At 35.0% G+C, this 14,469-nt stretch overlaps 2 protein-coding genes across 5 annotated transcripts; one reads left to right on the top strand and one right to left on the bottom strand.

The window, feature by feature from the left end:
- The first annotated feature begins 298 nt into the window (after positions 1–298).
- LOC145157136 (oleosin L-like) lies at positions 299–774 on the top strand. The gene has a single exon (XM_079076253.1). The coding sequence runs from the start codon at positions 299–301 to the stop codon at positions 725–727; it is 429 nt and encodes a 142-aa protein (XP_078932379.1). The 3' UTR covers positions 728–774.
- A 2,896-nt stretch (positions 775–3,670) lies between these two features.
- On the bottom strand, positions 3,671–8,996 carry LOC145161504 (polycomb group protein EMBRYONIC FLOWER 2-like). Of its 4 annotated transcripts, none has more exons than XM_079081042.1 (21): positions 8,829–8,996; positions 8,035–8,160; positions 7,689–7,836; positions 7,471–7,526; positions 7,048–7,162; positions 6,779–6,944; positions 6,488–6,687; positions 6,302–6,364; positions 6,071–6,192; positions 5,924–5,988; positions 5,734–5,786; positions 5,614–5,667; positions 5,456–5,515; positions 5,291–5,337; positions 5,088–5,197; positions 4,797–4,992; positions 4,668–4,716; positions 4,512–4,595; positions 4,241–4,320; positions 4,064–4,153; positions 3,671–3,919 (listed from the first exon to the last, which is right to left on the bottom strand). In XM_079081042.1, exons 2-21 carry the CDS (start codon positions 8,067–8,069, stop codon positions 3,784–3,786), a joined length of 1,929 nt encoding a protein of 642 aa, XP_078937168.1. In that variant the 5' UTR covers positions 8,070–8,160; positions 8,829–8,996; the 3' UTR covers positions 3,671–3,783. The 4 variants fall into 4 exon arrangements, with proteins under 4 accessions (XP_078937168.1, XP_078937171.1, XP_078937169.1 ...); XM_079081045.1 differs by having other exon boundaries at positions 6,071–6,180; XM_079081043.1 differs by having other exon boundaries at positions 8,035–8,145.
- Positions 8,997–14,469: the final 5,473 nt, after the last annotated feature.

Raw genomic sequence — 14,469 nt, 5'->3', positions numbered from 1 at the left:
ACGAGGAACCGATAAGCGAAATCTTAATCGTGCAAAAAACACGTGTCTCCATTTAAAGCATGCAACCACAAAATGACAATCAGTTCTCGCATACGTGACACCATACTTCCAACACGTGCCACACCACCGCCACCTCCTCCTCTGTTTATAAGGTATAACTCTCCACTTCCTCCTACTCATCTCAAAAAGACAATCGCAATCGACTACTAGTTCCCTCTTATTCATACAATATCGTTTAGTTTATCTCCACCACCGCAAAATGGCAGATACTTTTCACCGTGAAGGTCGTGGGAGTGGGATGATGCAGCATTACCGGCAGCAGCAGTCCGATTCCCCGTGGGCGAACCAGGCGGTGAAAGCGGTCACTGCAGCAACCGCCGGTGGCTCACTCCTCGTTCTCGCAGGTCTGACGCTTGCCGGGACGGTAATTGCACTTACAGTGGCTACTCCACTACTGGTAATATTTAGTCCGGTACTGGTGCCGGCGATGATTACCGTGTTTCTGTTGGCTACCGGGTTTTTGACGTCCGGAGGATTTGGTATTGCGGCTGCGACTGTGTTGTCGTGGATGTACAAGTACGTGACCGGTGAACATCCGACGGGGGCGGACTCATTGGATCAGGCCGCGCACAAGTTGGGTTCTAAGGGTCGAGAGATCAGAGACAGGGTGGAGCATGCCGCCGGAGGTGGTGGCCATGCCACTGGAGGAGGTCATTACACGAGTTAATTGATGAATGGGTGAGGTTGAGATCCTGAAGTCTGAAAGTAGCTGGTTTTTTGGTTTAAATTTTAAAAATAAGGAGTGTTGATGTAATACTCGATGGAAATAAAACTCCCTTGGAATAATTTTCATATTAAAAACAGAAATCGAATATCTTGTTTTGTACGAGTGTGTTTAGTTTACATGGTGAGGACAATTTGCAAATATGGGTTACTTTCGGTTCTTCCCCAAAAAAATGGGGTTATGCCCCCACCAAGTCTCCCACCGATTCATATATACACTTGACCCTTTAAAGTTGGTTTTCTATGATACATTTTACTCGCATATATCAGTTTTTAATTTTGTTTTATATATTAATCAGATTTAATATATAATTTCCTTTATATATATAACCTAAAAAAATGTAGTATTTTGTATAAAAAACTTTTTATTTTGACATTCTTGCCCTTTTTTAAGGGAGGAGGGAGTCGAACTTACTGAACCCACTGCATCAGCTTTTCTCATTGATTTTTCTTCATCTTTCCCAAAACCCATAACACACGGAAATCCTATCTTTCTCAACCCACTCAATTAAAAAAAATGTTAAACAATTAAGGTAAAATCTTAATTAGCAATAAAGTTACCGCCGGTACCACTCGCTCTTCAACGGATTGTTTAGTATTTTTCTTGTACCACTTCATCCTCTCTCTACTTTCTCTCTCTCAATTTCTCTTGTACCATGTATTTTAATACTTGTACCTTAGTTGTTTAATATTTTTTTTTAATTGAGTGGGTTGAGAAAGATAGGATTTCCGTGTATTGTGGGTTGGGAAAGATGAAGAAAAATCAAAGAGAAAAGTTGATGTGGCAGTGGGTTCAGTGGGAACGACTCCCTAAGACAGTGACGGGTGACAAGTGCCATAGCGGGAAGACTAACAAGAGGCTGTGGCAAATTACTTGAGGGTATTTTCATCAAAAAGTTCTTATTGTATTTTGTATTTTGGGAACCTTTTGGGGCGAGACTAAAATTTTGTACTTGTTGCTTAACTCGTTATCGCATCTTGTTCATATTCTAGGAATATGTCGTTGGCACCCAATGGTCTAGTCGATGTTCTAGAACATTGATGTTGTTGTTGCGCCTGATTCACCAAAAAGGCATGTCATATCAAAAGATCATATGGCACCACTACCTTTAAAATTATTAATCACCCCGTATGAATTGACAACGCCACGAATTAGGCACATGCACATGCATTGTGTTTTCATGTGTCGTATACAATTGATGGATATCATTAACTGTAGGTTTGCACAAATATTGGTCAAGAATAATTACGACTTTAGCAAACTTGTAAATACATTTATGTGTCATTCAATCTAAAATCCTCAAATACTCATCCCATGAGTATGCTTCCATGTTGAATGCTAGTTGATGCATTGGCCTTGTACATTTTTGAATTCTAGAGAAACATTTCCTGCTTCTCACATCCCAATTCAGTGGAAAATATGAAAATAGATTCTTCACGTCATCAACAATGCGTAGGAATAATTTTTTCCATATCCGGGATCGGAATCCACGTCTAAATTTTTAAATGTAGACAACATCATAAGCAAAATAGTCTTTTACAAGGTGGTTCTGTCCAGCCACACAATTTCTCTGTAAAGGACCTTTTTTGGTTTTTGAACAAGAACTTTCGACTTCATTGTCTTATAGATAAGCGAGTGTTGTTTGCATAACGTTCCTTATAAACTTTTATTCCTGCAAAGCCAACGTAACCAACATAGTGGAAGATGACGAATACATTTTGAATTTGATATATAGATAATATAGAGGTTTTGGGCATTTGTATTGTGGTATAAGATGGAAGGTATGTTGTTTATTTATTGTGAAAAAAAAACAAATTTAATTACTCACTACCGGTGGGTGTGGTGTTCATCGAACACCGTAGTGTCCACCTAAGCCCACAATAGTATGTGGAGGTAGTACACTATTGAGCCTAATAGTTAATAACTTGATTTCTTAGTTTCGGGGAATTTTTCGATTCATCATTTGGAAAATAGGTGATAATTTTATTAAGAAAAAACAATTGTTTTGTTAAATAGAATATTGATTTTAATCATTTTAATGATTATAAATAAAAGATCTGTTAAATAAATGATATAATATAAGGGTTATTCTTAGAAAGATCGTCAAACTCTGATTTCAATTTTGATAAAGTTTAGTATATTTTCTAAACAAAAATTGACTAAAAAACCTGATAATATTTTCACATTTGAGAATTTGACCGGTATATTTATTTGGTTGTCACTTGTCACTGAGTTTTCAATTAGCAAAAAAATTGAGTTTTGCTTAAAACAAAAAAGAATACAACAAGATAATATACTATTTAATTCAGAATGTCATTGGATTATCTTGATCAAATATAAAAATACAAAAAGATCATAGTAATATTACAATATAATAATGTGTCTAATTTAACTTATTTGGATTAGGACAAAAAAAAAACACAATATGATTACAACAATAATATTTTGCTCATACTACGGTTCATTGGTATTGTAAGGTTTGGAAAGAAGTTTGTCTTTAGCGATGATACTAATTGTGTAACAGTTTCTTGATTGAATTATATATATATATATATATATATATATATATATATATATATATATATATATATATATATATATATATTACAATTAAAAGGTTAGTAAGAAAAAAAAAATCTTACCCTACTTGCCCTTGTAATACAAGTTAAGTTTTCTTTTGTTTTTCAAACCTCCCCGTTTGTCTTGAGTAAGTTTTTGAGAACACAAAATGATACTGCCAGTTATTACGGCAGCTCAGTGAATGTGCAATAAAAAATAGCAGCCATCATCATAAAAAGATGCAACATTAAAGTAGTTGCAAATTTCTACAGCAACTTAAGATTATAAATTCAAACATGTTTTTATAAATTTTGTTGAGAGAATTAATAAATGTAAAAAATTTCATTTGGCCCATTGAAATTTAACTTTAACATGATTTAATTGGTTACATGAAAATGGTACTCTAAATTACAACATATTGGCTCTACTTTTTGTAAGAATCATTTTTTGGTTTTAGTTGTAGTAGCAGTAGGATCAATCTGTTGATGTTGGTCTAGTATGAGGTTACAAACGTTGATGGTCTTGGGATCCACAAGTCCATGATTCCATAGCTTTATCATGAATAATCTCCAACACCTGTCGTCATTTCACAAGTTTTAACAAATATTTATTTATTATTATCAATCGTAATATATATATATATATATATATATATATATATATATATATATATATATATATAAAATATAATAATGTCATTTGAATGGAATACGTATATACCAGCACAATTGTGGGGTCTCCAGAAGGTCTTTTATATGCAAGTTTGTAAATGCCTCACAGGCCCATGGAATATGTGCATCTGCCAATACCCTGCCATATAAATAAACAATTTTTAATCACAGGTGAATAATATTATTACTGTAAATAATAGTCATGAATTATGATTGATTGAAGCACCTTTGCTTTCTGACAAATGAGTTCCATAGATGCATCATTCGCTTCTCATCTTGGGCAACATCCACAAAATCATCAAGCATCTGAACCAATAAAATAGCAAACATACTTTCAGACATTTTCATTTCTTCCTATTACAGGATTCTGCTTTGAAAAAAGTAGCCAATAAAATACTCGACTAGACTTGTGAAAGTTTGAATGTTGTATTACAAAAAAAAGAGAGAGAGGTAGAATGGTATAATGAGAATGAGAAATTAAAGGCAGAGCAATGTACCCTTCGGTCTTCAAGATCAGCAACATCATCGTCCACTTCATCTTCACTGTCTTGCTCTGCAAACACTTGCTCCAAAGCCATTGGCTAAAACAAAAATTCAGATATTGGATTCTTGTTTTTTGTTTGTATAAAAAAAAAAATGTTGTATGGGTAAACCTGGGCTCTATGAGAGTGAAAGAATTTCCGTTTCTGCAACAGAGCTTGGCTGAAAAAAAAAACAGAGGTTAAAATTTATATATGAGTAGATAAATATTTAAAAGAAAAAAATAATAATAATAATAATACTTTCTAGGATTGGATCGTTCAACGGATAACTTTCTTGTTTTTGCAAATTGTAGCAGTGCAGGGGGTGCAATATTGGTTCCAGGTACTACTGCTGTTTGGGTTTGGGTTTGGGAAGATTCTGTTGGTCCAGTCAAATCAGTTGCATTATTAGGACTATTATAAATATCAACTTCCATGGCCTCAGAATCACCTGAAGCTGAAATTAACAAAAACATCAATTATCATAAACAAATAGAGAAATAACAGTTGTGATAAATAAATAAAAAAAAAAGATTGATATTCATATCTTGCCTTTGAGGTGGTTACTAAGAGTTGCAGGCATAACTTCAGATGGATGCGGATGCAGCTCATTTGCTTTTTCAGTTGCCTTCTCTCCTGTCTTGCGTCTAGTTGGCTTATGGCTGTCCATGCCCACAATCAAATCAGTTAAATCAATAAATCTCAAAAAAAAAAAAAAAAAAAAAAAAAAAAAAAAAAACATATATTGGACTTACCAATAGTAAAGTGACTGTTGTCTAGGATCAATAATGTTGCCAAAAATCTGAAAATTATAAAATACAAATATAAAAAATCCATAACTCCTAGATAAGGGATAAGGCATGAGCTACTAACTACTTTTACTTTAGAGTGTAAAGTAAACAAATGGTATTCTTTCTAACCTCAGAACTGCATGTATCGGACTTCACGGATACAATCACTACCTGATAATCTTCATTTACCTGTGCAACAAACAATAATAATAACAACATATTGTAAGAGAAAATATCCTAAACCTCAAAAATAAACAAACGGTGGAAGATTCATGAAATTTACCAACCCAGAACTCAAAGCGAAACAGATCATGTGATGAGACCAAGTGAAGTCTCAGACCCTGATAAAACAAACATCATCATATCCTACACCACAAATTAAACTATAAAAAAATATATATACCTACCTTATAACTTGCACATTTCACCAAGCAGAATGGGCATGCATAATCTTCTGTAACTGCACACAATCATGTTAATATTCCAACAGTGGGTCAAGTCAAGGGTAAAGAGATTGGCATCATTTGAAAAAATATATATAATGATAATTAACCAGTGGAGTCCATTTAAACCCAAAAATATAATATTATGCATTACCTTCACTCCTCTGCAGCAAATTGTTGTAGTATTTGTAGTTAAAAATCACATTTCCAGTTCTCAGCCTAATAACAAAAGCATGCCAAATTGTCATTTCAAGGAACATGAAAATATACATGAGGCAAAAAAAAAAAAAAAGTTGGCTACCTTATAACATGAGGCATTGAATTGGTAAGAATATTGTTGTATGAATACAAGTCATAAGGTGATATGTCTTTTGCCCCAAGCTCTTCTGCAGAAATCATCACTGGTACTTGCTGCAATATACTCTTTGGTAACCATAAAATGACATCATATCCAGTAGGAACTTGAATCATTAAATAAGATAAAAGTGAAAAAGAATCATGAAAGCAAGCATATAGTTAAGATGATACATACCACAGCTTCAGCATTATATGGAAACTGAAAAGATAAACATTTCTCCTCATCTGAAGAACTCAACTGCAAATCCAACCAACCAACCCATAACAGATCAAATTCAGTAAAAGCATGCATACTAGTATTTCATTTTCATTTTTCAATGTAACTACTCTTTTTTTTATCAAATATACTCAAAAAGGTTACCTTCATATAACAGGACTGCATGCTAACAGTTTTAACCAACTCAACTCTCTCTCCTAAACTTAAGTTTGGAGATTTCTCCCATGACAGATGAAGAAAATTAAGTGGAATCTTCCCCATTAAGCAGTAACCCCCAATGTTACATGAAGGAGAAAATATATGATCCTTTGTTAGATCAATCTCTTTAGGATTTGTGATATCAGCTGCAAAAGGTTTATACATGTTAACAACTGAAATAAACAGACCCCAAATATTATTGACTTGAGTATAATCAAACTAGCAAACATGGCATACCACAGCTCACCAACAACATTGCAAGAGAGCCAGATTTGACCTCTGTTGATAACTTATTGATCTCAGGCAGAATAAATTTAGCTTGGGATTTACTCTTTGTTTGGGCTCCATGAAATGCAGTTAACTTGTAGGCCCTTTTAAAGTGATAAACACTAGAACGCTGTGTCTAAAATTCAGACATCAGAAAAAAGAAGTAAAAGTACATTAACATTTTTATATATAAAAAGAAAAGGAAAATAAAAAAGTAAAAGAAGATCTATAGAACTTACTACCTCCCCATTTGGAGCAGAAAAGGGTCTAGCCAATAATATGTACAAAGGGAAAAGGTTTTGAGTTTGCAGTCCATCACCAAGAGCTCCACTAATGGATATTGATACTTGTACCCTGAAATCAAAATAATGCTATGAACTGGACATATAGATTATAGCCATGGTAGATTCACAAACAAGAACAGATAAACAACGTTTCACTGAATTGATTGATAATTACTGAATATACTAAATGAACACAAGAAAACCCGAATGATTTTGCTATAGATTCGAGAGCCTAGCCTCTCCCAAGGTACATAAACAAATATAGTGGAATGCCAAAAACTTTATGGAAAGAAGCAAGATAATGTACATCCATAACGAAAGTAAAAGTCAGTTTTATGAGTACAAAAATCCATGAGCTTATGATGTAGTATCTCTTACCTTCTTTTGTGCTTTTCTTGTACTTTGTAGTGCAAACATCTTTGAAGAAATGATGGCTGCATGTAAAACACACCATCACTTAGGAACCGAGTATACAGATACCATTACATAATTTAGGCTCTTAAATGTGAGAACCAGCAATAATGTACATCATTTAAATGTACCCTAAAAGCTCAAAAAAACAACAAAAACAGAGAAATTTAGAAAAAACAAGTTACATTTTTAATAGCACGGCGTTGAAGAATGTTGTATAGTTCTACAGGCTTGCAGTAAACTGAAAGGCTTTCTTCAGCTGCAGTTTGCTCTTCTTGAGACAAAAGAACACGAGGTTCTTGGCGACACATCTGATCTGAGTCTCTGGAGTAACTGAAAATGCAAGCAGAATTTTTGTTTTATGAGTCCATCGATGACCCAATCAAGAGTTTAGAGAAGAAAATAATGAAGAACATAAACAATAATGCCAAGAACACAAGCTAGCAATGATATTCATGCATTGGAGACCATAAACTGTTTAAAGAATGCTTAATTGTCCAGATAGATAGCTTGAAATGAAAGATTACATACTTGACTTCACGAGAAACTAAAGGTATGCCAGGCATCCTTGTTAGACAATGCCAAATCGCAAACTCATAGCTATCTGCTCCTCTTCAGGGTCACCTTTTGGCTCCTGCAGACCTGCATTAAATCAACCTGAACAGATCCGTTTAAATGATGTGGAAAAATATGGTAAAGTTGGCATTAAACATCATTGAAAACAACTACCTATATATATAATGATAGACATGATCTACAACCTCCTATGGTTAGCAACATAATCTTACAAATGGTGGCCTTAATTTTTTCCATTACTAAAACTCAAGAGTAATCGACAAAGTGTGCCCCCTCAAAGTTTATGGTAAAAACTTTTAATGAAAGCATGAATAGTGATTGTGTATTTGTATGAGCAGCATTATCTCTAAGCACCCAGCCTTTCTTATAATACTAGCGGTGAAGCAGATGATGATGTAACAGATTCAACAGAAATTGTTACAGAAATACATGGTCGATATCAAATTGAACTTAAGTGTTTGGCTGGAAGCCTAGAACCAACCAGTATCCGGCACACCAAATACATTGGAGGTTTGAATACTTCCCCGTCGCAAAGTCAAAGAATACTAAACAGAACAATCATGAACACATTCTCAGAGATCTAAACGTAAAATTAAGAGAGGAAAATGGTTGATCAAGATGATAAGAACGTCGACAAATGATTTAAGCTTTCTACAGATGGAGTTAATCTATAAAACCAAAATCAAAATAAATATAGATGATCAAACTATAAACCCTAGTTTACGATTGACAGCAAGAAAATTTACTACCTGATATGTTAAAAGCCCCGATACTGCTGTAGAGAGAGAAACGTAGAGAATGTGTCTCCCCCGCAGAGTTTGATGATCAGCTGATAAGTATTGAGACGGTGATTATGTCACAACTCCGCATTTAGCATTCAACGTTGCAGCTCTACACAGAACGGAGCTGTTGAATGTTGATGTCATATAATTATCCGATATTCTGAAACTAGTTCGGGCTTATCTATTGGGCCTTTATTCAACCCAAACTCAAAATAAGTTTGAATCTAAAAAACAAAACTGGAAGCTACATAAAAAAAAATGAAAGGATTGGTTTCTAACTTTTGTATAAATATTTTCTAAGCTTTTAAAAGTATAAGATTAAATAAAATAAAAGTTCAAAGATTTCAAAAGCTTTTATATATATATATATATATATATATATATATATATATATATATATATATATATATATATATATATATATATATATATATATATATATATATATATATATATATATATATATACGAACAATATCATATATTCATATTTAACTAAATAAAGTTCAATACATATCGATGGAAGGCAAACGGGCAACAAGTTGCGCCGCTAACCCTTTCTGGATGGCAAAACTAATTCTTTTGAAAACAACATATGTGGATCTAGGAGATATGACATTATAATGCATGACCTGTTGGACTCTGTTGCAGAGCTCCACGGCCTCTGGTGCGAGAAAACCAAATGTATCAAATGCAAAAGGTACAAACACATGTTGATTTTCTATACATGCATTCTCGTGCTTTATCACTTTGCACGCAGCAGCTTTCAAAACGGCGTGCCCTGTTGTGAAACCTCCACTCCTCAAAAATTTTATTTAAAATAGAAGGTTTAAATTTTATTTAAAATAGAAGGTTTAAATTCGTTCTAATAAACGAACGACTAATTTTATATGTATCCCTCAATTGCTTCGTGTAACATACACGTTTTGAAATCGTGTTTTAAGTAAATAATATTATGAAATATTATATAATTATGAGTATTGAGTTCTAACGGATAGTTTTTACTAGAAATGAAGTAAAACTATGTTTAGAATCATCCAGAATGTTTTGGAAGTCTTATGAGATTCCGAACATTAGGCAAATATTGAAATTTAACGAAAATATAAAATTTGAAATAAGTAAAATTTTATTATTGAAAGTTGTAAAGAATCTCGTTAGAAACATTTAGGCGAAAACATCATCGAAATCCGACTTATAACGAAGAAGTTATGACCAATAGAAGATTCGCGACAAAACCCGCACGACGCCGAATGACGTAAAAAGTGAGTTTTTGATAAACTACTTTTTATCCTTGGTAATCTAAACGAAAGTCGTAGTATTTGTTAAACCGAGAATTTTGATAAAAAGAACGCCCAAATCTGACTTCGTATGAGGAAGTTATGATTGTTCTAAGTTTCAGCTTAGCAGTAGACAGCTAAAAACTCGAATTTTAGATCGATTGATTTTTACCCAACACAACCTAAACGAGAATCGAATGTCTCGTCATTAGTAGTACAACGGTAAAAAGACTGACGAAAACGGACGTCGGATGAAGAAGTTATGAATTTTTAACGGATTTTCCTGTCCCGGTCTGTTAAAAATAATAATATTAAAAATAAAGTCAAAATTAGCCGACGAAGTCTAAACGAAAGTTGTAGAGCATAATTTTCCCTACGCGTGCATATAAAGAACGTCAAAAATGGAGCTCGTATGCGAAAGTTATGGATTTTAGAAGTTTGGGGCTCAAAAATCGAGAAATCCTTGAAAACCGAGAAGAATCGCAGGGCTCAGCTTCGGCCACGTCGCCCTTTTCGCATGCCGACGTGTGTGCGAGCCGGAGAACCAAGCGATGTGAGGTCCAATAGCCTTCCGACGCGTGCCACCTTCGTGTCAAGTCCGAAACGCACCAGCTGCCCCCTCGCATCCGAACCTCCCTGCTGTTGCCGCGTGTCCGAGCTTCGCTGCAACCTGGCCCTTCCCTCTTGCTTCGGATCCGAGGCTCGCACCTATATAAGGGGTGCGAGACCTCCCGGGTAAATGTTGGAAAATTGTCACTTTTCACCCTTAAACTCATATTTTAACTACTTTCACTTCCCCCGAAGCCCCGGTATCATTTTTAACACCCGGAACACGCCCCGAAGTGCCCAAGAAGCCCGAGAAATTTATCTTTTCGATTTTGAAGCCCAACCCTCGCAAGGCCCGGTTATCAAGAAAACTCCCGGTTTTCATTGAAGAAAGTCAATTATAGTAACGAAGTGCCGCCCAAATTACTATTTTAACCCCCGGTTATTTCACGGTGAGTTTAATATATAGGAACAATTGTATGTTATGTGTTATATGTGCTATTTGCTTTCCTGAGTTATTTTGGTTTTTATACTCTTGATCATGTAGAGCATGTCTCGTATCACTTCTGGTATTGGCTTTGAGCCTCTGGCCATGTAGAGCATGTCTCGTATTATTCTGGTATCGGATTTATGCCTTTGGCCATGTAGAGCATGTCTCGTATCACTTCTGGTATTGGCTTTGTGCCTTTGGCCATGTAGAGCATGACTCATATAACTTCTGGTATTGGCATAGGGCTATGTAGGGCTGAAAGCCTGTATATTCTAGCAAAATTATAATCAGAAATTGTATGTTTTCTGTGCCATTTGGGCATAAGTGTTAATGATGTATATCAAGTATGGAAATTGTTATGTCTCGTTGATTGTATATCTTTGAATCAAATCATTGATTGATATGGAAAGTTGGTCACATGATTCACATATGCCCTCGTTGTTTCTTGTTCCTCTTTGCTTCTGCCATATTGAAGTATATATATGGCATAACGTTATATTGTATCTATTATTGAGCTCACTAAGCGTCACCGCTTACCCCTCTCAATGTTTAACAAATTGCAGGAGATAAGTAACCAATATAATCGTATACTGTTGGAAGATTTAGAATAGTTTATACTATTACTTTTGTACTTGGGTTTACTTATGTATAAAAGCTTAAATATCCTGGGTAGTTATGTAATACACTAAAACTTAGTCGGTTTGTATCCAGTCTTTTGTAATCACATTATCAATGTAAAATATTATTTATAAATATGCATGTAGCATGTTTTGGAGTAACAATTGTCGAGTCTGAAAGTTTGGGTCTTTCAGAAATACGAAAGTTTAGAAAGGGGTTCTTTCACTTCGTGCACCTCTGTGTCAATGGATGTGTACCTCCATGATTTGATAATTTATGTAAGTATGGGAGATACATATAGTATCACCCTAAACAAAATTGTTTCTTTGATTCCAATTTTTTTAAAAGCTTTCAAAAGCTTATGGCAAACACCCTCTATACTCTACAAACTATTAATGTAATAGAATTATTTGATTTTCAGTTGGACTTATCTACATTAGCCCAAAATGTAGGTTTTTCGGTTTCTTCCATGTTACCATTTAACATGGCTGACATGACTGCCACATCGACACTTTAAAAGTATATAAGCAGAACTTGATACTTCATCTATAAGTGGTGAATAATTTATCGTTGGACTAAATGATGAGTTGTTGGTTTTAAGTAAGTTAAAAAGTGTAATATTAGCAAAATTGTGATCGGTGGGATTCAAACACCGATCTCTAGGTTATGAGGTAATTCGTTTACAAAAAAAATTATCTTGGGTAGGATTCGAACCCTAGCCTCTATGTTACAAGGCAAGTCACACCCCATTAGACCAAGAGTTATGGGTTGGTAAATTTCATGAATCTTCCACCGTTTGTTTTCACTTGTTTATTTTTGAGCTTTAGTATATTTATATTATTATTGTTTGTTGCACAGGTAAATGAAGATTATCAAGTTGTGATTGTATCCGTGAGGTCCGAGACATGCAGTTCTGAGGTCAGAAAGAATACTGTTTATTATTATTATTTATGGATTTTCTATAATTCTAGTTTAATAACAAACACACTTTTCTCCTCGAATGCATAATTTTCAGATTTTTGGCAACATTATTGATCCTAGACAACAATCAGTTTACTTTTCGTAAGTCCAATGGCATTGTTTATATGTTTTTTGAGATTTATGGATTTAAGTGATTTGATTGGGCATTGTGATTCACAGCCATAAGGCAACGAGACGCAAGAGAGGGGAGAATTAACTAAAAAAGCAAATGACATGCATGTGCATCCATCTGAAGTTATGCCTGCAACTGTTAGTAACCCCCTTAAAGGCAAGATATGAATCTTTTTTACCACAACTGTTATTTTTGTATTTGTTTATGTAAAAATGATAATTGATGTTTTTGTTAATTTCAGGTTCGGGTGATTCTGAGGCCATGGAAGTTGATATTTATAATTGTAACACTCATAAATTTCCAACCAATTTAAACTTTTCAAAAACAATCCAAATCCATTAATTATTACAAAAAGGTTTTCAATTAGTTTATTATCAGAGTATCCCAGAAACATCAGCATAAAAATGAGGAGCGGTACGATCACGCCTTCGCCTTGCCACAGTCTCCTGAGGTACCTGAAACAATACACTGAAACTGTAAGCCCGAAAGCTTAGTGAGTTACCCCCAAAATACCAACCACATACAACCATAATCATATCATATCACAATACAGAGTAGCCATGCATATCGAGTCTACAGTGTGACTGGTCCGCCCGCACCGGCCTTCAGTCCACCTGGTCCACCCTCTGAGTCTACAGTATGACTGGTCCGCTCGCACCGGGCCTTCAGTCTGTCTGGTCCACTCTCCGAGCCTCGGCATGTCTGGACCGCCCTCTTGGGGCCTTCAGCTTATCCGGACCGCTCGCTGGGCCTTCGGTCTATCCGGTCCGCCATGGGTATGTTGGCCTACAGCACAAAGCAGGAACCGCCTCAACCCAACCCTAATCAAATAACCATGTGCACATAAACTGTTGGATAAGGTGTCTAAGTCCATAACTATTTCTGGTATGTACTTGACCCGACCCGGCATGGTCCATTTGGGTTGCATGGCATCATGCATTTGGATAGACTAAATGAGAGAAATAACACTTGTGGTTTATTAATATATTATAAGTTCTAATATATTAATAGTATTATTTAATTAGTATTGATCAAGAATTAATCTAGGATTAATTAAGTGATCAAAAGATGACTAATTAAATATATGGGTTGATCATGTAAATCATCCATAACTTGTATAGTGGGCTAAAAGGCTCCATGGATAATCAAGTTGGGTTAAACCCATTGAATGCTCCATGGAGGCTCCATGGGAGTTACAAACCCATGGGTCATGGAAATGAAGAGTCATGCCACATTAGGGTTTACATGGTGTAACCCTAGATGTGACACACTATATAAGCAACATGTTCTCCACCAAAATCGGCGACAATAAGAAACAAGAGGGCTAGGCCGATTTTAGAAGTGTGTATTATCTCTAAAGTCATTCCAATTGCATTTGGTGTTGTGTGAAGCATTTGAGGCATCACACTTGGGGTGCTAGGCTCACAAGGTTTCAAGGATCATAATCAACAACAAGGTAAGTTATTCTATCTTTCATTCAAGTTAAAAATGTTCCCCATGTATGCTAGATAGGAATATAACCTTGGAATTCAACTTTGCATGATTATTAGACAAACATAGATCCAAGGTTATTAGGGTTGCATGT

This window comes from Lactuca virosa, chromosome 2 (genome assembly GCF_052849685.1).
Source record: "Lactuca virosa cultivar CGN04683 chromosome 2, Lactuca_virosa_CGN04683_v6, whole genome shotgun sequence".
Lineage (NCBI taxonomy): Eukaryota > Viridiplantae > Streptophyta > Magnoliopsida > Asterales > Asteraceae > Lactuca > Lactuca virosa.
The sequence above is the reverse complement of the archived record's forward strand: the minus strand, read 5'-3'. Positions and strand labels throughout refer to the sequence as shown.

Excerpts from the sequence above, each read along its gene's own strand:
- LOC145157136 (XM_079076253.1), top strand. The coding sequence starts at position 299 with ATGATGCAGCATTACCGGCAGCAGCAGTCCGATTCCCCGTGGGCGAAC.
- LOC145161504 (XM_079081042.1), bottom strand. The coding sequence starts at position 8,069 with ATGCCTGGCATACCTTTAGTTTCTCGTGAAGTCAA. Across the intron at positions 7,163-7,470 it reads CAAGAAAAGCACAAAAGAAG|GGTACAAGTATCAATATCCA; the intron begins GTAAGAGATACT and ends TTTTGATTTCAG. Across the intron at positions 6,945-7,047 it reads CTGCTCCAAATGGGGAGGTA|ACACAGCGTTCTAGTGTTTA; the intron begins GTAAGTTCTATA and ends TCTGAATTTTAG.